This window comes from Eulemur rufifrons, chromosome 7 (assembly GCF_041146395.1).
Source record: "Eulemur rufifrons isolate Redbay chromosome 7, OSU_ERuf_1, whole genome shotgun sequence".
In the NCBI taxonomy this organism is placed as follows: domain Eukaryota; kingdom Metazoa; phylum Chordata; class Mammalia; order Primates; family Lemuridae; genus Eulemur; species Eulemur rufifrons.
The window spans coordinates 56,272,090-56,298,384 of record NC_090989.1 but is presented as its reverse complement, the minus strand read 5'-3'; the positions used below and the strand labels follow the sequence as shown (position 1 = coordinate 56,298,384).

At 38.7% G+C, this 26,295-nt stretch overlaps 1 protein-coding gene across 3 annotated transcripts; it reads right to left on the bottom strand.

Annotated features, from left to right (window-relative positions):
• Positions 1-463: 463 nt before the first annotated feature.
• Positions 464-25,756, bottom strand: CD200 (CD200 molecule). Of its 3 annotated transcripts, XM_069472601.1 has the most exons (7): positions 25,745-25,756; positions 23,189-23,263; positions 19,841-19,922; positions 16,487-16,813; positions 13,908-14,180; positions 11,841-11,948; positions 464-695 (listed from the first exon to the last, which is right to left on the bottom strand). In XM_069472601.1, the coding sequence occupies exons 1-7, from the start codon at positions 25,754-25,756 to the stop codon at positions 691-693; spliced, it is 882 nt and encodes a 293-aa protein (XP_069328702.1). In that variant the 3' UTR covers positions 464-690. The 3 variants fall into 3 exon arrangements, with proteins under 3 accessions (XP_069328702.1, XP_069328704.1, XP_069328703.1); XM_069472602.1 differs by lacking the exons at positions 464-695; positions 23,189-23,263 and having other exon boundaries at positions 11,818-11,948; XM_069472603.1 differs by lacking the exons at positions 19,841-19,922; positions 23,189-23,263; positions 25,745-25,756 and having other exon boundaries at positions 13,908-14,175; positions 16,487-16,564.
• Positions 25,757-26,295: the final 539 nt, after the last annotated feature.

The following is a 26,295-nucleotide window of genomic DNA, read 5'->3' as shown; positions in this document are numbered from 1 at the left end:
TTTGTGTTGTGGTAAATCTCATAGAAGCACATGAAGAATTAGCAGTGAAACCAAGGATTCTAACAAGGCCAGCTATTAGCAAAACAGTATGCAGGTAGTGGACTAGATACCAGATGGGAAAACAGACTCATGGACCTAAGAACAAGGGAAGAAGAGATGTGACATTGACAGAAGGGCAAAAGGTAGTCTCTGAAAAGTTCTTTGGACCTTTCCGTATTCTCTCTTTTTTTCACTTCTTCTCCCTTTGTTTATTCCTTTTTTTTTTTTCCTGGAATTAGAGCAGTTTTTACAGCAGAAGGGCAAATTATCTGTCCAACTCCTTTATACTTCGGATGAGGACGTGGAAGCTCATTGAGGTAAAGTGACTAACACAGGGTCCCCATCAGTAGGAGCCCAAGTCAGCCTGTCAGCTTAGCGCTCCTGAATCTAAGTCCAGTGCCCTTTCAACACTGCATTGCTTTACAAAATCAAGTCCTACAACAGACCTGTGAGGTACGATGACTTTCTCCTGGAACTCAAACACGGAGTAACTTGGATGGCAGTGGAAAGTCGTGGGATCCTTAAGCCTTTTGCTCCCACCTCTCTTGCTCTTTCAGGTCCTTTAGTGAATGGCCCTTTTTCCTCTTGCTTTCCTCTTGCTTCAGATTCAAGTAGACCAGGAAATAACTTTCAGGGTTCTGTGTGACTCATCTAGGCTTTTGGATAAAAGAAAACCCAGATATTAATTTCGGACATTTGTAATTCTATCTCTACATATTTTAAGAAGATAAATAACAGAAGGATTAACACAGAATTCTCCTAGCATATGTTTCATTGGCAAAGATAAGGAAGTAGACATTCCTGAACTAATATATTAAGGGGACCAGGACTCTCTTGGAAAGGACATAGGTAATCCTAGGAAATGATGGTTTGGAGAATCACCTGAGACTAGATGTCCAGAACTCACTGGACATAGGTTGGAAATGGTCATAAAGTAGACAGAGGCTTTTGCAAGAGCTACTGGCTTCCTAGCACACAACCTGGAAGCACATGGGCCTCTCTGCAAGGCATGTAGACAGTGAAGTAAAAGACCTGGAATTTTACCTTGGCACCACTCTCACTCTCTGTGTAATCTCACGTAATTCTTTACCAGAATCTGCAAAGTTCTGCACATTTTATATGCTGCCAAAATTTCCAACACCATATATCAATGGTCCATGGAAAGATCATCTTTCTCCCAATGTAGCTCAATACGTTTAAATTTAAATAATAAGCATGAATTACTAGAAAAATGAAGTAAAATAACAGTACATATAATAGTTTATTTTTAAATTATTTGATTCAAAAGATATAGGATTACTGTCCTATTATACACTTATTCTCAATTATAAACTTAATTTACCTTCAGACTAATAAGGAACTAATAAGGAACAGTTCTTGGATGGATAACCATCTTCAGACTATACTTTGGTATCACTCCTCTAAAATATTAATGACTTTTCTGCCTTAGAACTTTCACATCTGTAATTCTTTTGCTAGAAGCCATTCCTCCCTTATCTCTTTTATGGTTGACTTATTTTTTCCTGTCAGGTCTCTGATTAAACATTACCACCTCAGTGATGCCTTCCCTAATGAATTCCAAATAACTAGTCTCATCTTGAACTTACTCTTTTTTATTGCATGCTATATATTATATTATTTCCTTTATGCGTACATTCTCATGTCTTAATAGTATATCTGTATTTGTTGATTCATTTGTTTCTCTGCCCCACTGGCCTGTAATCTCCATCAGAGTGACAAGGTCCTGTTTTGTTCACTATATTATAACCAGTGCTAGTTACAATGCCAAGCATTTGAAAAATTATTAATAAATATTTATAAGATGAATGAATGAATGAATGAGCTTAATTCTATGAGCCTTGGTTTGATCACTTGTAAGATGGAAATACTATCTTCCTCATAGATAGTTGTGAGAAATAAATGTAATAACTTCTAGAAAGTCAAGTCCTTTCATCCTGTGAACATCCATTTAAATATTTAAGAATACTCTCCATGTCCTACTTTCATCCTCAATCACATTTCTACTTCAAAAGTTTTCTCTTTTACAACCTAAGTTTTCCCTTTTAAAATCTAAGTATTCTTTTCCCTGAGTGGTCAGACTATTCATTTTGAATTATCAGTTAGCAATAGCAGAATTTACAATTTGTATATGACCTATTTACTAACCTGAATCCAGAATAATAATCCAAATGACAGCATAGTTTTCTTTAGAGATCATAGAATAAGTTGTTTTTTTAAAAAAATCTCTTAAATCTGATTTTGAATGATTTATTTGGCATCTAGTCCAAAAAAAGGTTTTCCTTTCCCTAAAATAAAGTTCCTGTATCAAATATATCTATATCCTCTCCCACCGCAAAAGGCCATGCTTTATTCTCAGCATTTGCTGAAACACAGCCTTTGAGAATTCCTCTTAACTCTAGAATGCCTAAGGACCCCCTGACTATTGGTTAATTTGCAAATACCCAGGACATACCTAGAGATTCTGATTCTTTGTCTTTTCCTGTGGTCTGGAAATATTCTTTTTTGGGGGGTGGGTGGGTCATCTATGAACCAAGGTTATGAGAAACAAAACCTATGCGGTATGTTTAAGACAAATAAAATAGAGGGTGAAGAAACTGTTCAGTGGAGGGAAGAGACAACAGCCAAGTCATAGTAAGGATGGGAGAAACCAAATGGAACATCCATGAATCAGTGCTGCTGGGAAACCCAGGGCAGCTTTGGATCTACAATGAACTTCAGGTAGCTGCTCTTCCTGGCATCCAGCAGCTTAGTTTCCTGGAAACCCATTCAAACACATCCTTACTGGCACTGTCCTCACTTTCCCGTGACTTGCACACTAACTTTAGTAATTGCTCCCACACTCTCACCCCAAGAAAAAAAAAAAGACTAACCAAAACGGTTTTCTCTCAAAAACAAATAAGATTACAATATCAAGAAGTCATTTTAGTCATCATAAGTTCATTTCAGTGCACGTAAGCTTTTGGTACACATATTTTCTGATTCTTTGCCCCTACTGGGCTTATTTTCACTCCAAACTTCTCCCAAGATTGCTACTTAAATGATGTATACAGCAGGTTTTGTTCAATGTCATTTTATTATAACGTGGGTGAGAAAAAGAAATTGATTCTCATCCAAGGCCATTGTCTGTGTGGAGTTTGCAAATTCCATGTCTATGTGGGTCTTCTCCGAGTACTCCAGTTTCCTCCCACATCCCAAAGATGTGCTCTGCATGTTAGGTGAATCGGCATGTCTAAATTGTCCCAGTCCGAGTGAGGGTGGGTGTGTGTGTGCGTGCGCCCTGCGATGGGATAGCTCCTGTCTAGGGCTGGTTCCTACCTTGTGCCCTGAGCTGCCTGCAGGGATATAGAAGCCCCTGAACTGGAATCATTGGGTAAACAATTATCTTAATTGTTTTTATTACTCTTTCTTAAATGTATGTACAGCTCATAGTTATTTCAATGTTTAATATTACAAGTGTTTGGTCTTTATTTAGAACTTTGGTGATGTTTTTGTGACTAGAAATATGCCATGGGAACTTTACTCTCGTTTATATCAATTAGCCTATGGTAAGATCGGTTTCCTTGTACATCGTTTCACTTAAAATTGCAGTTTTCAAGAACCTATTGACAATGTTCAGTGAGGATTTACCCTATGTGTTCTTCTCCCTTCCAAACACTCCTGCCCATGTGTCCAAACGAATTCAGATAACTTCAGAAATCTTCTTCCTCAAAACTTCCCCAGCTTACATAATCCCCAAGTCTTTCCATCCATTTACCTCTTAAACTTCCCCCTCCTTCAACGTTTGTACAGTTCATAAAATACACATTACTAGACCAAAAAGCACCTTAGATGTAGTAAGAACAGTAATTAACATTTATTGGAAACTTGCTATGTTGCATTGGTGTGCTGGAGCCTTAAATGATGGTTAAATTGTTGGTATTGAGGATGGTAAGAATATATGACAGAAGTTGGCAAATGCTACTAATAAGCACTCCACTCCCTCTCCTCCAAGCTAGTTCCTAGAATACCACTGGCTTTAGGCACTTTTCTAAGCACTTACATGTATTCCCTTTTAAATCTTCTCAACAGTCTTATGAGATGCAGTTGCAATTATTATCCTCATCTTACCAAATGAGGAAAGCAAGGCAAAGGGAGGCTAAACGGCTTGCCCAACGGTACTCAGCTAATCTGTAGAGGTAGGACTTGACCAGAATCACTGAGTAATTGCTCACAGTTACAAACAAAAATTATGGGAAAACAATCAATTCTATATGTTGTTTACAATAATCCTCACCAGGGTGAATGGTTAAAAACGTTTAACTCTTGAAGGCAGAAATATTGTAGAAATAAAACATCATATTCAGTTTTTCAATTATTTCATGCAATCCTGGTTAAGATTAAAGGAATTTCAGTTAGACAGGAGTAATAAGTTCAAAAGATCTATCGCACAACTTGGTGACTATAGTTAATAACAATGTATTGTACAACTTGAAATGCACATGTTAATTAACTTGATTTAGCCATTCTACAATGTATACATATATCCAAACATTATGTACAGCATAAATACATACAATTTTTGTCAATTTTAAAAAATAAATAATAAAATAAAACTAGCAAATGATAATTTTAAAAATATTAAAATAAAATAGTGTACACAAGTCCCAAAGGTATTTAATAAAAAATCTTTAAAGGACTTTCAAAATACAAGGCTAACACTTTCTCTTTGTTGCATAAATATGGGAGAAGGTTGGAGCATTTATAAACCAGTGACCACAGACTCTTAGAACTAGGAGAACTGGCCACTGGTCATGAAATTCTGTCTAGTTTGTCTACTGAGAAAGGCAAGAGACTCTTGTGTGATAGTCTCCCATTCATAGATGCTTCCATAATTGTCTCCCATGAAATGTAGGATTTAACACTGAAGTTGTGATTTTTGCCAATTTTGATTTGCATGTTTGTATTACAAAATCTCAATTGTTCTCTATTTACTAGAGTAAATTATGCTTTTTTACAATATGATTGTTGTAAGAGACTATATGTATTAATGAAAATTGTACTGAACACCCTGAGACTTTGATTTCTTTATTTTTCTGATATTTTTAATCATTTTTCCACCTGATATATTTTGTTGAATATATATTTTTTATCTGTTTAAAAAAAACTGTTAGTGGATGAGCTGCTCTACTGCATATGGGCTGTTGGAATCAATTTGGGTATATACGTAAGGATTTCAATGAATTCTGAGAATGATATGGAAAATATTGGGGCTCCTAAAATCTATAATTGCCTCATAACATTACTCTGCAAATACTAGAGACTCAGAAATTTCCATTTTAATGAGTTATGATAAATGAAGAAAGATTAATTTGCCTATCACCATAATATTAATATTAATATGGCCTATCACCATACATAGTGCTACATATAATTTTCCCACTTTGATCTTCCACAGAGAATCTAGTGAACTTGCCTATAACTAAGAGATTAAAGGAAGTCAGAATTACTTCCCTCTGTGAGGGGGTGGGAGTAGAGAGAAGCAAGAAATACATAAGAACTGAGATTCCACTTTTAAAAACCCTAGTTTTTGCAATATTACAGTTAGTGATGATTAGAAGACTAGAGAAAGCAAAAGTAATGTTTTTGCATTATAGACTTGAAAGACAGCATATAACCTTGAAAAATGAAGTCTTGCCTGGTTGTACTGTGGTCAGAGGTTCTGACTAGATTCTGATATTCTATGATACAGAGTTACCACCAACAAAGCTAAGGCTATGGAATTACATATAGTGAATGCTGCACTGGGAGGTCCTTAACACTTGTATCTCTATCCAACTCATTCCTACACTCCCTTATCATTCGTGGTAATAAGCATAATAATGGTCCCCCAGAGGTGTCCACATCCCAATTCCAGGAACCTGTGAATATATTATTTTATATGGCAAAGGGGATTTTGCTGATGTGATTAAATTAAGGCTCCTGAGATGGAGAGTTTATCCTGGGTTATACAGGGTGGTCCCAATGTAAACACAAGCATCCTTATAAGGGAAAGGGGAGGCAGGAGTGTCAGAGTTAGAGTGATCCAATCAGAGAAAGACTCAACTGGCCATGGCTGCCGTCGAGGATGGAAAAGGGCAAAGAAGTAAAAAATGTGGGCGGTCTCTAGAAAATTAAAAAGGAAAAACAAAAGGGATTCTCTTTTAGAGTCTCCAGAAAAGAATGTAGCCCTACAGACATCTTGATTTAAACCCAGCGAAATTCATGTTGGACTTCTGACCTCCAGAACTGTAGGATAATAAATTTGTGTTGTTTTAAGCCACTAAGTTTGTGATAATTTGGTAAAGAAACAATAGAGAATTAATACAGCATTTATGATGTTTCACCCTCAGTTAAACCATGTTGAGCACTTTCATTAAGCGACCCAAAGTTGGCTTCTCTTGGTAGTGAAGACTAAAATCTTACAACTGGTCAGAGCCAAGCTTAGTATGAGTATGACTATACCGCTTAAGTGCATGACAATTCCAAACAGAACAGCTGGTAATAGTCACTAGGTAAAGGATATACACAAACTAAAATGCAAAAGGAGCAAAGATGTCAGAGGATTGTTCGACTGGAGGATTTTCTCACCCTTCTTGTTTTTCACCAATTGGTCTAACAGATGCACGAATGCTGATAGCTAATCTCCTTAAAACAGTCCCATGGCCAAAAAGCCGAGGGAATGAGTGTGCCGTGTGAAGGCTGAACAAGCAGGAGGCTGAGATGTCTTGACTCCTAGAGGTGTTCCCCACTCATAGACTGAAACTCAAAATTTGGGTCACCTAAGCCCCATGGGTTTGTTTAGATGTTAGAGAGGGGAATAGCAAGAGAAAAAAAAAAAAAAAGACAAAAAACAGCTCCAGGCAACAGTGTCCAGGCTTTAAGTGTCTGTTAGATAAGGACTTTGTGATAAGACTATGTCCTGCTATTTTGGAATGATGGGTGCCATTTGTACCCAGGCAAAATTTAAGGGAAAATAGATTTGGAAAGCAAGATTTGTCCCAGCAATGCTGACCTAAGAAGGTCAATAAAAGTTCTCTATTGCTTTTCTCATATAAAGCATCACACTTCTTCTTTCTAAAACTATGAGGATACTGGGGTGGGGGTAGGTTTTACTATTCATCCAGCCTTTGTTTTGGAAGCATAAGTACAATTTTTAGCAAAGCAAAGATTCTTATTTTGGAAGGAACAAATATTATTTGTACTGTCCTTCTAACTAATGACCAACTTCACCATCACAAATTGTTTACTGAATACCTTTGTTGTTTGACATAATACTAAGCTTAAAGTAGGAGAAAGTGACATGCTATCACCCAGGAAATAGCATTTTACAAACATTGCCATTGTTACATTGCCAAGAGCCCATTCATAGGTTAGGTTATTGTGAAATGAAGGAAATCAAGCTAAATATATATATCATGTGGGTGAAAAATACACTCTACATGAGAAAGCAAGTACTTGAAGAAAAAGTGAAGTTTGGAATATGAATTTCACATAATCGTCCAAATTTTCTATTGTTTTCCAACTCAGCCTGACTCAATAAAACAAAACAAAAAAAAAAAAAAAAGAAAGAAAAAAAAAGGAAAGCAGCCATTCTAAAGAAAGATGTCTAAAAATTAGGTGATTTTCTATGATGATCTTCCCCCAAAGTGAAGTTTTTTTAATGCTTCTGAGAAGCATGTAATCATTGGTGGGTTGACTAATGAGAAAGAAAAGATTATTCTCAACTCCAAATTTAACTACATTGTCATATAGGGAGAAATTTATGACATCACTGGGTTTTAACAGAAAGAAGTATTATGAGATGTTGGAAAATTTTCCTAGGGAATTTTAATTCTTTCTCGCTTTCTATTTTAGTGATAAAGCACTGGATTCACGAAAGAAAAAAAGTATTCTTTGTGAGCTTATTGGTCTTCTTGTGGCAGTCTCCTGGGAAGTAACTGTGACGGTCCCATTAGGAATCGTGCAGAGAAATGGCCTGTGCAGCTTTACAGTTGAAAAAGACCCACATCATACTGTCTGGCTTTACACAGAATCACAAGAAAAGTAAAAGGAGTCTGAAGATAGCATCAGTCATTAGCGATTACCCCTCTTGTGCAGAAACTATACATTTGCTTGCACTTTTATAGGCAATGAATAATGATTAGGATCTAAAGTAAACTTTTTTCCTTTTTTCTTTTTGGTCATTTATCCAACAAAGAGTTGACCTTACTTAACAGACTTACCAGATTTTTCTTACTGGCTACTGGACAGCTCCATGGAAACGATTCCTTGTTCACACTCAATAAATTCAAGAATGAATTCATCTCTCTCCTTTTCTTTACCTCTCTACAAGCTCTGAACATGCACGTGTGCACAGATACACACACCCACTCAGTTCTACCCCCTCACTTCCCCATTTCTGTTCACATCATCATTTTTTAGGTCACCAGGTTCAAAACTTTGTGTCATCTTGCCTGGGCATGTTTCCCTGTCCATCCAAAAATTTTATGTTTTCAGAAGACAATGGAAAGAAAAAGAGAAAGAAAACAAAAGTAAGGGTAAGGGAAAAGGGAAGGCAAATGTATACGGCTATTCCCCTTCCTCACAAATTTACCAGGAGAATTTATTACTTGTAGAGATAGAAGGTGTCACTATCTTCCATTATTTTCTTTCCTTTCTCCTAACTTTTTCTTAATTTAAGATTTGGTCTTAATGAACCATTATTTTCTTAGCCCTGAGCATTTAAGGCTCCAGTATAATAGACACTTGGTTTTACTAGCTGTAAGTATATGGAACCAAATTATCTGAAATTAAAATTTTTGAAACCAGTCAAAAATCCAGTCACTCAAAATATGCTACTAAACATTCAGAGAGATTAACTGAATTGGCCTTAGGTCATGAAGACATCATCAGTAAATGGCAATCCTAGTGCTCACACGATTCAACACAGATTCAGGTGTTTATTTCATAATGAGGAAAAACTTGGGCACAGAGAGAAGGTGAATCTCTTGCTTCAAGACTCAGATGTGGTACTGTGCAATTAAATCTCCCTGGAAATACAAGACTTGCTTAACGAGCAAATGGCAAGTATTTTGCAAATGTCCCTTTCTGGTGGAATTTACCTTGGGTGTGAATAGATTGTATTATAAGACTCTCATACAAAAGGGACTTTTTAAAATGAATTTAAATATATTTTTCTGCTTGCACTTTCCAAAAGAATAGGGCAGTAACAGTAAGCACAGATTAAAATGAGTGCAACTGATAACAATAGCTGTTTTCAAGTCTGGGCTCCAGGGCATCAATATTGATTGGAAGGACATTAGGGCAGAGGTCAGGAGACCAGGGCTCTAGTCCTAGCCTGCTCTTAAGAAGCTGTGTGACCTTAAGGACAGAAGTCCACTTCCCTTTCTGGGATTCCGTTTTCTATTAACAACTGGAAAATTGAAATGTTTAGATAGAGTAGAATCAAACAGATTTCCACCTTTGACATCCTGTCTAAGTGCTTGTGAGTTCTACGGATTTATGTTTATGTGCAGTAAGATTATCTGATCTGTAATCTCCTCTCCTGGACAGAATAATTACCTTTACCTACTTTTGCAAAAAGGCCACTGAAGCCAAAGATTTGTTGCTTGTTTTATAAATTCACAAGAATTAATGTGGTGTTTAGATGAGGCTTGTGCAAAATAAAGTAGTCCAAAAACTTAAAATACAAAAGACATAGTCTATAAAACGTAAAAGGAAAGAAAAAAGAAGGTGGTATTTGAGCGATATTTTTAATCAAAATTCAAAATAACAATCAAAGCCAACAGTTTTTCTTCTCTGACACCTATCCTTCTGCCATCTGAGATGAAGGAAACTCATGTTACCCTGTACCCTAGGAAATTCCCATTACACATGAAGTAAACTGCAGCTTTGTGTTGCTTTGGCAAATGGTGCACTGTCTTCAGAAACTCAAGAAACTTAATTCTCTATGTATAGCTCACTCATTTCACAGTGTTTCTTGTTTTATTGTGCCTCACAATATATTAGAATTGCATTTATGAAGTACTGAATTTACAATTGGAGACAGAGAATTGAAAAAAACACTATGAAAAATCTATCCATCCTTCATTCATCCATTCAATAAATTAACATTTATTGAGCACCTGCTATATAGAGATGCTGTTGGGGGATAAAGAAAAATTTACAGTCTAGAAGGGCAGAATGACATGACACAGTTACTGTAGGAATGGATCACCTGCATGTTGCCTAGGTGCTTGAAACATGGGAGTATAACATAGAAAGTGCTACTTAATGCGTGATCATAATTGGACAATTTCACAGACTCTTAAATGGGCAGATGGCCTGTGGAGGGGTATAAAAAGAAAAGAGATTTTCTTTCTCATTAAGGGATGGAGAGGACCCTGCATGGGTGCCAGACTTCTTTCTTTGGTTCTGCCATCAAATGATTCAATTGTGATTAAACATTTTCCTCATTTCTTCTCATTAATCCTTATTCTCAACTTGTAAAATAATTGGCTTCTAAACCGTCTTAGTAAATGGAAAGCAATAATGTCCAATTGCAAGAAAATGACCCTGAAGCATTTTAAAATATCATCAACATTTATGTATTTTGGAAACAACAAACAAAACATACTGCTGTCATTCCCTTGTTTATATCTTCAAACGACCCACAAATTGTTAGGTTTCCCTGATCATCACCTAAATTCACATCTGGGAATGATACCAATCGGATATCAGACTGAGGTGGGGGGTGGGGGGAGGGGATGGGTGTATGCCTACCTGATGAGTGCCTTGTGCACCGTCTGGGGAATGGTCACGCTTGAAGGTGCTGACTCGGGGAGGGGGGGTGCGAGGAGGGGACGGGTATATACCTACATGAAGAGTGCAATGCGCACTGTCTGGGGAATGGACATGCCTGGAGCTCTGACTTGGGGGGATAGGCGGTACATGGGCAACGTATGTAACCTGAACTTTTGTACCCCCCATAATGAGCTGAAATAAAAAAAAAATAAAAAATAAAAAAAATAAAAATCGGTTAACCTTTATCAAAAAGTCCCAAAACAATAAACGTTGGCAGGGATGTGGAGAGATAGGAACACTTATACACTGCTGGTGAGACTGCAAACTAGTACAATCTCTGTGGAAAGCAATATGGAGATACCTCAAAGAGCTACAAGTGGAACTACCATATGATGCAGCAATCCCATTACTGGGCATCTACCCAAAAGAACAAAAGACATTCTATAAAAAAGAAATCTGCACTCAAATGTTTATAGCAGCACAATTCACAATTGCAAAGATGTGGAAACAACCCAAGTGCCCAACAATACATGAGTGGATTAATAATATGTGGTATATGTATACCGTGGAGTTCTACTCAGCCACAAAAAGTGATGGTGATCTAGCACCTCTTGTATTATCCTGGATAGAGCTGGAGCCCATTCTACTAAGTGAAATATCCCAAGAATGGAAAAACAAGCATCACATGTACTCACAATCAAATTGGTATTAACTGACTAACACCTAAGTGTATTTATAGTAATAACATTCATCAGGTGTCAGGCAGATGGGAGGAGGGAGAAGGGGATGGGTATATACACACGTAATGGGTGCAGTGCACACTGTCTGGGGGATGGACATGCTTGAAGCTCTGATTTGGGTGAGGCAGGGGCAATATATGTAACCTAAACATTTGTACCCCTGTAATACGCTAAAATAAAAAAAAATTTTTTTAAATCATTTAACTTGTGTCATTCTTTATACTCCCTGTGATGACTCACCTCGGTCCTGATTCCGGTGACGTTTCCAGTATAATAAGATTGAGATTAAGACCAGAAGAATTACCAGGGAAACAATGCTTAGCAATAGCGGAACTGAAAACCAATAGCCTATGGATATTGAAGAAAGAAAAAGGAAAATTAAGTCACAAGAGGATGCTGTTGAGGCAAAAAGTGATAAAGCTATATTTATGAGGAGTCTTTACTAGAGTTGAGCTCTCAATTAAAATTATCCTTAAATACATACATATGGAGGTCTATATTCATGACTTCATATTATTTTAATAACATTTAGATATTAGTAATAGCTAGCATTTTTTATCTGGCTCTTACATAATAACAGCTTTAATTGTATTATCTCATTAAATCCTTAAAACATCCCAATAGTTAGGTACTATTATTATCTAACAGATTAAAAAAAAATTTGAGGCTCAGAAAAGTTAAGTAAGATCATGAGAGAGCCAAGGCTTGGCCAAAAGTCTGTTTGCCTCCAAAGCACAAAATTTTTTGCCATACTGTCCATTATTTATTGAGGAAATTGTGGAAAATACAGAGAAGTATAAAGCAGAAAACCACGAATCTCATGATCTCAATCCCAAGAAATAACTCATCTCAATGTTTTTATTGAATTTCTTCTAATCTATGCCTTTGTTATTACATCTCTTTTCAGTAGTCAATAAATGCAACTCAGCCCAAATATCAGCTCCTTGACGTTATTTTGCAATAGAAAGGCAGGGGAAGAGCACCTTGATTTGGGAGTCTCTGGCATCTTCTCCATACCTCTGTAATGGGATTTGTCACATCACAATTAACCAAGCACCTTCAGACAGGGATTTGTCTAATTTCTATAATTCCAGGGATTGACATAATGCTTTGAGCTTGGAAGATTTTTAGTACGTGTTCACAGAATGAATAAACATTATACAAATGGAATATAAACAGTATAAGTGATATATATCAAATTTGGCATTCTTGGAAAAGAAATCATGTTCTTTTTCAGATTTTTGTTTTTCAGGGAAATCTACCTTTTGCCCTGGCTGGATCTGCAGATCTCTTCACAGATTTCCAAATCCAACACTGCAAGCCTTTTTGACCAAATATACCTACATATCCACTTTCTGATTAGTCTGGGTTTTCAGAGACCCAAATGTCAATGGGAGACGTTCCTTCGAGGCCACTGCACCAATGAGGCATATAGGAAAGATTTTCCAGGTTTTATTGTTGGAAATTCCCCCCAAAAGAGCAGTAATAGTTTTTAGGAGGCTTATCACTGAATGCTTCATCCAGAGTTAGTGTTTCAAAACTACATAGAGAAACAAAACTGGCTGTTTTCACTAAAACTTCTTGCCTCTATAATCACTGCTTCCTCTATTCTTTCACCCATAATTCTCACCTCTTGTATCTAGGAGGCCCAAAGACAGTAGTTTAGATAGAAACATGAGAGAACACAAGGAGACTTAGATGGGAGGCAGTTTGTTTTCAAATGACTGATGAAAACACTTGAGACTAGCCCCTTCCCCACGTTGTAGGTAATACAAAACTTTCATCATAGATGTCACTTCTTCCAGGAAATCTCCCTAATTTCCCCCATCCCCAAATTGAACTCATGCCCTTCATCCCCACCTTCAATCTTTCCATGGTGCACCATAGATTTCTTATTGAAGCATTTAACACACATGTAGTTTTACAACTGTCCAGCCACTTCTCTGTGTTCCCTAGGAGACTAGAAGCTCTCTGAATGCAGGGACTGAGTCTTGTTATTTGTTGTAATTTTCACGTTCAATCCAAAGTCTGGCACATAACAGACACTCAGTAAATGTTAGTAGAATGGAAGAAATACATGAATGAATGGATCTCAGCAACATTTGGTATGTGGGCAATGTACCATATTTACCAAAATAAAACTTGCTTTATTTGCTTCCTCCACTCCTTTTTCTTTCCTTGCTTACCCCAATCTCTCCCCACTAAGCTCCTCTGTTAAGAGGCTGAAGACTTCTGCGGGACATTTACCACCTTCCAGGTGTGTGTACACAGATGCAATCACAGCTGTCTTTGCTCGCCTTCTCTTACCTTTGCTGACACTTTGTCTGAAGTAGGTCACAGTCCCCAGGTGCAGCACCTGGCAGATCACCTCCTTCCCCACCTGTTTCTTGGGGTCTTTGACCTGGAGGATGCTGGTAACAGATGTGGTCCCATTTGGGTTAGAGACAATCTCAGTACTATTTTCAATCCCTGATCCACGGACCTTCCAGGAGATCATGGGGGCTGGGCGTGCAGTGGCAGAGCAAGTGATATTTAGGTGGTCTTCAGAGTATTTGTAGTGAAGGAATACTGTGGGCTGCACTGGGACAAAAAAAATATATAGGATCTGTTGTCAGTTAAGCACCTGGTCTGAATCCTGCATTCTCCTCACAGAGATGAGGGAAAGAGCCTTATGAAAAGACAGTGGGGACTAGAAAAATAAGTTGGAATATCCCACCCAAACTGAGGCCTTCCCAGTTCTTCCTGTGTCTAATTCTCTGACTTGCAGGATGGAGACTGGCCTAGTACAAACCTGTGATGAGAAATACCCTCTCTGCAGTTTGTCTCTAGCAAAATTAGCTAGATGGACAGAGGATACTGAGAAGTCAGACGATACTCTTCTCTCCCAAACAGTTCAAAGTCTAATTATCCTGTTCTCCTCTTCCACGGGCAATGTGGCATCTCTGCCTCCTTCTGAGTATTCCTCTCAAATGGCTTGACAATAACCCTCAACCAGCACCTCTACACAGGTAGCCCATACCTATCAGAAACACCATGGCAGTTTCAGAACTGAGAACACATAGGGCCTGCTGCAGAGAGATAGCTGTTTCCTGCTTAGAGCTGGATCAGTAAATGTAATGTATAGAGAAGACTCAGAAATCCCCTTTAGAAGAGCTACACAGAATGCAAATTAGAAATTCATAACTCATATCCAGAAAATTTTTAAACACATGACAGTTGAAAGGGCTTTGGAGATCACCTGATGGAGTTAATAGAAAATAACTAGTTTATGAGAAACAGACATTATTTTCAGGCCAGCTGTAGCTTGTTCCCTTTTAAAAGTCCCCTGAATAACAAGTTCATTTTTGTTGGAACCTCAAGTTTATCTCTGCAAAGCAAATGCAGACTTGTCTTTCTGTGGTTGCCTTTGGAGCCCACAGATAATTGAAGGGCAATGCTAATCAAAAGCCTGGTCTGTGCTTGCAGCTATGTTTAAGAGGCAGGTAGACGGCAGCAGGCTGGGGAAAGCAGGGCTGTAGAACTATGGCTCTTTCCAAAAAGTGTCCAGATTAGTAAAGGCAATGAGCACTGAAGGAAGAGAGAGAGAGATGTGAAGGAAGATGAACACGGTTGATGTGGCCAGACTGGGTGTCAAGGTCCTCTGGTGTATCCAGGAATGGCTTAGGTGAAAGCTATAAGGTGTGGCTGGAAAGGGTGAAGTGTGGAAGAGAGCAGGATTACTTGCTTGAAGGCTCAGGGGAGTCTAGTTTTCAGGAAAAAAGTTATACACAAGATTATGGGAAAAGGAAGGAGAATATGAGAAAGAAAGACAAAAGAAAAAGAGGAAGAGAAAAAAGGAACAGAAATGAGAAAAATATGACATAACAAGGGAAAAGAGAAAAATGAGATAGGAAGAAGGAAGGGAGGGAGAGAGAGAGAAAGAAAGGGAAGGGGAGGTAGAGAAAGAAAGACAGGCAGACGCAGAGAGAATGAAAGAATTTATGTCAAGAAAAAAACCTGACAGATTCTGCAGAGAGGACTAATCATCATAGACAAAATAAAATAAGTGAAAGAAACTTCTTTTGGAGTTGTTTGTCATATCTGTCTTACATTCTCATCTACTAAGCCTCCTTTTCCCCCATGGGCAATATTCTCGGCATGCTTACACACTCACTTTAATATTCCTAACAACCCTGTCTAAGTTTGTTTTCTCCCTCCTAAAACCACCACCAAGTGTATTATGCTCCAAAGTTATTCACTTACCCTGCTTCCTAATCTTTCATCTCAGCTATCCGTTAGTTAAGAGGAAAGGAATCTCATTAAACCAAGCCTCTTGAATTTTAAAAGAATGCTTATTATCTAATTATATTTCTAGTTGGCACCATTTAAGTATGAAAAGCCTCTGCTGCATGTGCCCTTATTAATATCCAAAGAGCTACCCTGATGCAAAATGAAAAGGAGCATCATACCTGGCTCTAGGTTAACCCAATCTCACTCTGTCCTCAGATCCAAAAAGTTAAAGTTGTAAGGGACCGACCCTACTTATTTCACACTTATTGTCCAGACCAAGAAACGTCAGTGCAGAGACTGGATATAAGCATTCTAGGGTCATATTATTACTGATGTCAAAGCCAGGTCTGAATCACATCACTGCCTATGGAGAACTTTTTGCCCTCACCATTCTCCTCGATCTACTCTTGCTGACAGCAGGGTCCCTCAGAGACAACATATCTCCAGCCAAAGAACTCAGTGAAGCCCGATGAACTCTCCAAATAACAGTAACATGAAAGGTTAAATGTCTTCTCATGAGCATTTCTGTGACTAGGACCCTGAAAAACTAAACACTATAGCAAATATTCTCGAAAATGGTATTTCCAGACAGAGATAATATATTCTGAGACTCTCACCATAGATGGTGAGGCAGGCTGTCCCTGAGATCTTCCCAGAACCAAAGATATTGTAGAGACACATGTAACACCCTTCATCCTCCAGGGTGGTATTCCAGAAGGTGATAGTTGAGTTTTGGAGTCCCAGCTCGGTGATGTTCATCCTGTCCTTATAGGCAGGCTGGACTACAACGCCATGGAGCTCACTGAAGGTGGCCAGGTTTTCTGGGCTTACAGCCTTCTTTTTCTGCCATGTCACAACCAAGACATCTTGGGAATTTTGCAGAGAACATCTTAAGGAAGCAGGTGTGTACAGCCTCTCTCTTTCATCCTGGGTCACCACTTCCACTGTGGAATCATAAAAGAACATTGATATTTAAAAATTTTAATACGTACACACTTTTTCCTGATTACAAATACAATGTATGTTCAAAGCCAAATATTAAAAAATATGAGAAAAATGCAAAGAAGAAAACAGCATTTATTTACAGTCCTACATTGTGCTAGAGAAATATAGGTCCAAATGTTTGTTCAATCTTTAAAAGTATAGTGGCAGAGTAGAAAAACAAGAAAGCCAACTCTCAGTTACCAGAAATTGTGAAGAATCCCTGTAAGCTTGAAAGTAGGTAGAAAGAAATTGAAGATGGAAACTGTCAGATAGGACAGCAGCATCACCAAGGCTGTACATACTTGGAGAGGTAGAAGCCAAGAAGAAGAAAGAGTCAAAGGACAACAGGCAGAGTGATCAATTTAAGTAAAGAAGATGAAGCAGTCTTATACACTCCATACACACACACACACATCCTACAAAGGAAGGGGGCAGTACATATGTGTCTGCCTCCAGGAAACAGGAGTGAGTATAGGAACACAAGGGAGAGAGATACACAGGGCAATATTCTGGGAGGCTGACAGTACCAGAGAGGATCTTGAAGCTTTGACATCCAAATGACAATCCACACTTTCCTCGTTTTCACTAAATGCTATCATAATAATTTCTTCCCCACTCCAATACTAGCTACTCATACTATGATAGATGATTTAATGGCAAATCTCAATATAATAAATAAAAAGTAGTCAAACATTTGAGGAAGCTAAGACAATGAAAGAGGAACAATAAACTTTACAAACTGAAGAACTTATACCAAATGAATAAAGCTAACATAAATCAGTAAACACTTGGGCATGAATAAATGTGATATCCTAAGTATAATAATAATTAGCATTGTAAATAGTAGAAATTAGAGATGTAGAAAGTGGGAAATATAAAAGCTCAATAGATTGGCTGACTTAGCAGAATGGGTACCATACCAGTAAAGAGCAAATTAGTAAGTAGGAAGATCAGGCCATGGTATTCTTCTAGAATGTGGCAGAAAGGGATAAGAATAGGAAAAGGATTAACGAAAAATTCAACGAGTAGATTTAAATGTTCCAACATCAGTCCAATAGGACTTCTAAAAAGAGAGAAAAAAGAAAATAAAAGACAAAAGCACTGTAATGGGAAAAAAGCATTTTTCAAAATGATAAAAGGAGCAGTCTAAAATAATATATGTTAATCATGAACCTTCTTGCACTTAACAATATATCTCTGAAATATATAGAGCAAATATCAATAGAATTCAAAAGAAAAATTTATAAATCCCAAATCATAATGAGAGTTTTCTATACTTCTCTCAGAATCTTCAACTCCATATATTTAAAAAATTATAGCAAAAAAGTCATATATAAGGATATAGAAAATTTGAAAACAATACATATTTTATATGTGCTTTATATGTTTAATATAATTAATACGCTTATATATTTCAATATACTAATATACTTTATATATGTGTGTGTATATATATGCACATTTATGAACTGATACAGATACACACACTTTACTCAAAGAGAGAATGTATAATCTTTTCAAAACACATATATAACATTCCCCAAAACTGAACTTAAAATAGTCTACAGAAAAATTGCTACCCTGTGGATGTAAATACTGTCCACAATACAATAAAATTCTCTTAACTCTTAGATACACCAGCAATTGCAGTATAAATCATAAACTATTACAACTGAATTGCAATGACAGCATAACATGTTAAATATCTGTGGAAATGGGTAAGGTAGTTCTCAAAGGGACATATTTAATTTTAGCTACATTTAGTAGGAAACAAGAGACATTGAAAAACAAATCCATACTTACTTCCATACCTCCTACTTCCCTTTCCCAAAAATAGGAGTGAATTAATAAAGATAAAAACACCAATTAATAAAATGGTACACAAATTGTAGACTTGATTAGAAACACTAAAATTTGTTTTTAAGACAAATAATATAGATAAAATGTTGGTAAACATAAATAGAAAAAAAACAGAAGACTACACAAACAAACAGCTCCCAACAGTATCAGGGATGAAAAGATGGGCATGACAAATATCAAGTGGAACCTCTGAGTGTTGTATAACTTGAGATTAAATGATGTGTACTCTTTCAGGAGGGGAAAAGTTTAGGGAGGCAATACCTGTTGTCGAGGTTGAGGTTTCCTAAGGTTTGTTGAGATTTTGCAGAGAAAAGATTAGAAGAAATTGTTGCTTTTAGAATGAGGAGTGGAAAAGGGATCAAAACTGGAGTTCAACTCTTGGATGATTTTTTTTTCCTTTTGCTCTTGGAATAAATCATTTAGTGGAAAGTTTACAATTCTTTGCTGCTGATATGGAATTTCATTTAGATTCCTCCAGTCAGTTCAAGTAAACACTGTAATGGATACTGCCGACCAGGGTGGTAGACAGGCACAAAACCTGCCCACCCATTTTTCGACAGCATTCAGCCTGCAGTGAGGAGCGTGGCCTCCCATGAGACAGAGGAGGAAGAACGAGGAAATCCAGTAGATAAGAAGATGAGACAGCCACATTTTTTATCCAACAGGTATTGTCAACCTACATAACCTCTATATTTCATTATTTTCTACATTTTTCTGTAAAAAGGGGATACACCCAATTTTAAGGCTTACTGCCACATCACCTTCCAAAAAGGTTGTATCCATTCATACTCTCCCAAGTATTCCCGTATCCTTACAAATACAGGGAATTATTATTCTAAAAAGTCTTTCAATTTAGTAGGTAAAAAAATGACATTTTAACTTAGAATATTTTTCATAAGCCCGATTTCATCTACGGAAACATCTTCTAAATACCAAAGTGTTCTTCTACATTGAAAAGAAAAATGTGCAAAGTGAAAAAAAACACTCCGCTCCTCCAGGCAAATTACATGTTTGAATAATTCATGCAGACAAATGGAACCAGCACAGCACAAACAATAGTGGCCAAATGTCTCTACCCCAGAAGCTGTGTTTGCTGGACTCCAAGCAGGGGAAGCGAGCATCTTTACCTTGTGCTGCGCACAGCACCACTGCTGCCATGCCCCAAATCAGGCGGTAGGTGGACAGATGACAGAAGGGCCTCCTGAACACCTGAAGACAGAAAGCAAAGTACAGAAATGGGGGTTTGGATTTGGACAAAGCCAAGGAAGCTTCAGGGAATGTCGAGGTATGTTTCTCCCCACTAAAGAACTTTGGTTTTGTGGGAGCAGAACCAGAGGCTATAAAGGGAAGAAATAACAGTGTGCTCAGGATATAGGCAGGGAAAAGCAGCAGTGTGGCTCCTTCGTGGTGGCAATCCCTAGCAATTTGGGACCTTGCTCCTAAAGCCACATTGTCAAGAGCAAGGCCTCAAAGATATAGGATCACTAGGGAAAACCAAACTGCCTTATATAAATACAGAAAAGGCAGAGAACACAAATGTTAACATTCGCCACCCACAAAATCTACATCTGTTAATATTTAAAGTGTAACTCAGGGGTAACCACTTTTTGGAAGCATTATGTGACTGCCTTGAATTTCAACAGGCCTGATATTCTTGCAAATGCTGCAAGTTTTATAAACCAGTACTGGCTTTTAATTTTTTCCTTTATTGCTTTATTTTCATGTATGTGGGCATAAATTCTTGGCCTTCTTACAAATCATGGTGATATTTAAGGGAATGTTATTCTGGGCATCATCTTTCTATAAAACAAGCCGGCAGGGTATAGACAGTCGAACTTCTCTATGCAGTAGTACCATGTATCCATTTATTTGGTCTACATGTGTGTTCATTCTAAGGGGCACAGGCTAGAAATGTAACTGTTCCCCGTATTTTCCCTAGATTCCTATATTTTTCTACAACATGGGTGTGTAGGAAAAGTCTTCTCTGTATTTTTCTTTAAATGAAATTTATTTTTATTTCATGTTACCATTCCAAGTGGACGTACAAACTTAATTTCAATCAATGTTGCATAATCTCTGTTAATTCAGTCTCCCACCATCCCAAGACTCCATGATTGCTCCAGTCTCTGGTATTGCATCTACATTCCTGGGCGCTTACATAATGTCAAGCCGTGGGATGGGGCTACTCATCACTGGTTGCAACCATCTATTCTCTGGGCATTCACTGAGACGGCTGTGTTCCTCTCAAGTCATCACAGTTACCGGTTTGTGCAATTATTGCTTACAAGGTGAGCCGGTGTTCTTTGTGTTCTCCCGGCCTGCCCCTAGGTTCTGCCTGTACTGAGTGAAAGGAAAGTCTACAAGGCTCTCTGCCTAAACTCCCAGGTATCTGTCCATCTGTGTTTTACAGTTCCCTTGCCATGACGGACAGACATGCTGCTTCCCACAGTCTTCCCCAGGGAAGCGATGCACAGGTACTTTCGTTTCTTGATTCTCAACAACAACTTGCAGGTTCTATTTTCCACTCCGCTGAACTCCCCAGTTCAGGCAACCAGGCACAGAGCCTTCTTTTCAGGACGCAAACTGGTGTCTAAGCATCGACATCAGTCAGTCCCTTTTTGCTCTCCCGGCCTAGAAAATATTTATTTCCTCTAGGGTCAGAAAAGCTGACTCCTCTATCACCTTCCTTTCTTCCAACATGAACATTATGTCCTTGGTCTTTCACCATTTTGGTTTTTGAAACTCAAATGGCTAGGCCCTTGCTATTGCAAAACTTTGGCTGCTGAAACAAAAAGGTCTTTTCTGAGTTTTTGTAGTATTACTCCTCCTCTAAGGTGGTTGGTGCTTGACTGTCTGACTTGAAAGGCCAGAGGACCAAAATAAATTATTGGAATAAAAAAACCACACCAGTTAATATATCAAAATAATACTCTAACTTATATTTTGCATAAGGTGAATAAACTAATGTTTATTAAACATTTATTGTGTACCAAAAACTGTTATTAGCACTTGACATAATTATTTCATCTAATATTTCATATAATCCTATAAAGGATGCATTATTATTATCATTATTTTCCTTTTATTAAGTATGCCATTTAAGGACTTTAATTTTATATTATCACCATTTTCAAATTGAAGAATACGAGGCACAGAAATGTTAAGTAACTTGCCCAAAGTCACACAGCTATGAAGTGATAGAGACAGGATTAAACTCAGGCAGTCTGACTTTCAGAGCTTATAACCATTACACCATCTTGCCTCTCCTATGTATAAAGTATTGTTGGTTTTAAAATTTGGATACATTAGTATAAAATTATGTTGTTACTGCCTATGATCACATCACTATTGTGAGGAATTACCAAATTGCCAGGCACACAGCAGTCTCTGCTTCATTGCCCTGGAAGAATATGCTGAATTCAGTTTTGAAACTGATATTTGAGAAGCATTTAATGAGATTTCCACAGAGCCAAGCAATCTCTGAAAGCCACTGGGTAATTGTCTAGAAATGATACTAGTAATAAAGGATCTCCCAACCCAATGTCTTACCAGAGTTCTAGGCCTCCATTTCCCGCTCTCTGCAGCTCACCACCTCTAAACACACTCTCAAATCTCATGTCACTATCTTTGCACACCAAGCTCCACTTCACCATCTCCTTTCAATGCCTTGAAATCATCAAGCTCTTTCTTGCTTTAGTTCCTATATTTATGTTTTCCTTCTGCCTAGAAGGCTCTCAGTTGAATAAAATGAATGAGTAAATAAATTTATGAATAACACCAAATTCATCATTGTTTTACCCAAAACAGCTTCTTTTCTGAACTTTTATCTCCCAGGCACTCAAGTCATCCAGGACTTCATATTCTCCCTCTCCCCAGACATGTATAATTAGTCCTTATACATAATAGAATCAGGATGGTTGTTAAAGAATGGCATTACACCTGCAGGAATCTCAGCTCATTCTCAATGTTTGCCTTGTCTAAGCCCTGTTTTGGCTATTCTTTTTAGATACAGTGACTTTCCTGCTATAGCCATTTTCCCTAACACTCTAACCTGGATCTTCCTGTTTGCCCCTCAATTTCTCTGAGATTTCTATTGTTTTATGACATCCTTCTTCCTGTGGACATAGGAGTAGGGGATGAGGGAATGGGGTTTTTGAAGATCTAAATCTCTCCTTCTTTATTTACCACAGGATTTCTCTTTCCTTTTCCTGTCCTGTGGGACCCACACCAGTCCTAATATCCTCCCTTCTTCCTACTCTATGGATTTATTAATTCTGGTTAATGCATGCCCTTTTCTTCACTTGGGAAATAGCCATGACCTTAACCTAATGAGGAAAATGTTAAAGAGGAAGTGCCAAGCCAGTTTAAACCAACAGGTGTTTCACAAACATTAATTTCATTACATCAGCTTCATTTTTCCTTTAGCAAGAGAAGTTACTAACCAAGTCCCGTCATAGGTAAGGGTAGAAAATTACCTTGTAATCATTGACAGTGTTCTTCCACAGGGGTATAGCTATATGGAGAGGAGCCTCAATTGTCCTGGTCAGGGTCTGTGGTTTGGGATCAAGGAGGTGATGAACATTGGAACCGGTCTTGTCTCAGCTCTCCTGGGGACAACTTATACCCTGGAAGTGGTTGTGTGCGAGCACCAGAGCTGTCAGTCTGGGTGAAGGCCTGGCATTGAGCATCACGCTAGAGACTGGCCTGCTCTAAAAGGGCTCTTCTCCAGCAACCACTGTATCTGCCAGAGATGGACAGTCTCCGTCATAGTGTTCCCGGCGGATCTTTCAGGATGGATGTTCTGGAAGGGATCATGTCTCACCTCCCTGGGGCCTATTTCCAGTATTACCCCATGCCTGAGTGCCTGGTTGTCTTGCACATGTATTTTATTATTTAACCCCAGGCATACCCTGAGCATGCTATATGTCTTCCTTGTGAATTCTCCCAGTGTCTTCACAGGTTTAAGGCCAACAACAAAGTCACTGTCCTTCAGGAAGTCAAAAATGATTCAGCTGTCTGAACACCACACCTGTTCACCTTGTCCCCTCCTCTCACCCATTCCCAGGGACCACATTCACAAAGGCTTTGGTTTTGAAGTGCCTGAGGAAGAACCTGATAATTTTCTCAGTATTATTGAGATTGCCCCACCCTACCTAATTGTATAGGAAAATCAGAAAAAAAAAAATCAAGGCAAATGTTTCCTTAGGCTCTGCTGTCAGTGCCCAACACATTTTGTTTTATTTTCAATTAAGTCAATTGTGGAGACAGATATTGGCATTCTAATTCCACGTAATTTTTAAAAACCATTATGCGCCTTTCTTTCTCTTTCTCTCACATAGAAGCCCAGGCCCTAGGAGAGGCTGTGATGAGGAGAGCAGAGTGGATTGGCTTTCACAGCAGAAATCTGTGTTTTTAAGAGAAAATGCAGACACATACAAAAACACAATACTGTCTGTGGACTAGGAGCCAACAACATTAAACAAAAACAGTGATTGAGACAAAGGGAATCAGAAGGAAAGCCTTGCTCTTAAATATATAAGTATTTTTATTTTATACAGTTTTTCTCCTCTAGTCCATGCAGGATAACTGAAAGTACTAGCAACCTGAAAACAACAGTATTTATATTTACAGGGAGGAGACCTGGACTAAAACAAATGCTAAGATATTTGAGCTAGGACAAATCATTTTACCTCTCTGAGACTCAAGAAAAATAACAGTATGAACCTCATGGTTAAAAAGATCAGATGAAATAGTGTATGTAAAGCTCCCAGAATAATGATGATACAAATTTGCACTAAATGAATGTTGCTGTTATCTCATAGGGTTATTATGAGTATTGAGCACTTAAAGCACAGTGCCTAGGCTAGAGTAAATGCCAGTATTTATGAAAAAATTAATCAAGTCATACACAGACAGAGCAATCATGAAAACAAAGACGTCCACTTATAATCCTTGCCAAGCAGGCCAAGGTTCACAAACGCCTAGGTCTTGCTTGACAACTGTCCATCTGGCAGCTATATTGCCCCTATACATACCTCCTTCTCTGCACATTTCTAAGTCCAAATCTTTATCGCACCACATGCAGTCATATGGACTTGGAAAAATTAACCTCTCCTCCTATTTCTTTATTTGTAAAATCAGGAAATGGACCCTTGCTAGAAGGACAGCTGTGAAGATTAAGAGCATGTAGCCTGCAGGAGACACCAGCTCGCAGCCACCATTCTCCTTTGTTTAGTGAAATCACTGGCTGTGTGGTCTTGCCAACAAAAGACAATATATACAAAAAAATTATCTTGAGGCACTAATTGTATTTGGATTGTTATCTAATTATACCAGTGGGGTATACGAAAGCCCTCCCCTTTGCTTTTTTTTTTTTTTTTTTTGTCATCTAAACAGATCTCAATAAACAAAATGTCTGTCTCTCTGGATACCCTGGGTCTTCACCCTTCAAGGAATCATGATCACAGAGCATTTCAATTCTCTCTAAAGCGATGCTGAGCTTTCTCTTCCCCTTCATGGCTTCCCAAAGCAAGGGCTAGGAGGGAGGAAGAGGCTGAGCATCAAAGAGGGGGCGAAGAAGCTCTCCAGCAGGGAGTGAGCCTGGAATTCCGCATCCCCACCGCAGCTTTCTGGTGCCCACACGGAGCCAATACAGCATTTGTCATCCCCTTCTCGGGGCAGGTTAAAATAGGTTGTGCTTTCCCCTCTCCTGGGAGCTGGAGCTGGGGAGCCGAGCCCACCGCCAGCGCAGGGAAAGCGACTCCAGGGCCCAGCGAGTAGCATCGTTTTTCGGGGGAATTGGGATGTTGAACCAGGACGCCAGCAAGGGCCTGTAAACCACCCTTTGGAAGGCAAAATCCGCTTCTCAGGGAGGTAAAGCGCCGAGAGAGAAGCGCCGCCGCCAACACCACGGACAAGCTCCGGACCAGACTGCAGCGAGCCGAGCCGCCGAAGCTCCGCGCCTTCCGCCCGCCGCCCCGGCCCCGGCTCGGCATCGCCCGCCCCGCTCCCTCCGGCCCGGCCCCGCTCACCAGCCTCTCCATCCTCGCCGCTGGCCCCGCGGGGTGGCTGCCTGCAGCTGGAAAGCCGTGCGGTTGTCAAGGATAAGGCTATGTACGCCTGGCTAGCGGGCGACGTCAGACACCTGCCTCCGCGTCCGCCTGCACAGATCTTTCCTCCTCTCCCTGCCCCCGCTCCCCCCGCCCCCGCCCCTATCGCGCTCACGGGAGCGGGAGGCCAGTGAATTCTGTTTCTACTCATTTTTGCCTATCTTCAAATATTTTTTATCAGAGGTGGCAATTGGAGAAACTGAGAAAGTGTTTGGAAAGAAAAATCACTTTTTCCATTTTCCTGTTACCTGGACTGAGAGAAAGGAAATGGGGTAAGAGATAGGGAGGGGGTAAGAGGTGGGGGAGATGAATTGTTCAAATAACTGTTAGCATTTGAAGGAGTGGCCAATGTTTGCAAGTTGAATTTAACCAATGGACACTTACAAAAAAAAAAAAAAACCCACACTAATTTATTTTTTTACTCGAGAATCAAATTATATACTCAAGCAATTCTGTAATGATTTATTTTTTCA

Excerpts from the sequence above, each read along its gene's own strand:
- CD200 (XM_069472601.1), bottom strand. Across the intron at positions 19,923-23,188 it reads ACACTGTCAATGATTACAAG|GTGTTCAGGAGGCCCTTCTG; the intron begins GTAATTTTCTAC and ends TTCTGTCTTCAG. Across the intron at positions 11,949-13,907 it reads CAGACAAAGTGTCAGCAAAG|GCTATTGGTTTTCAGTTCCG; the intron begins GTAAGAGAAGGC and ends CAATATCCATAG.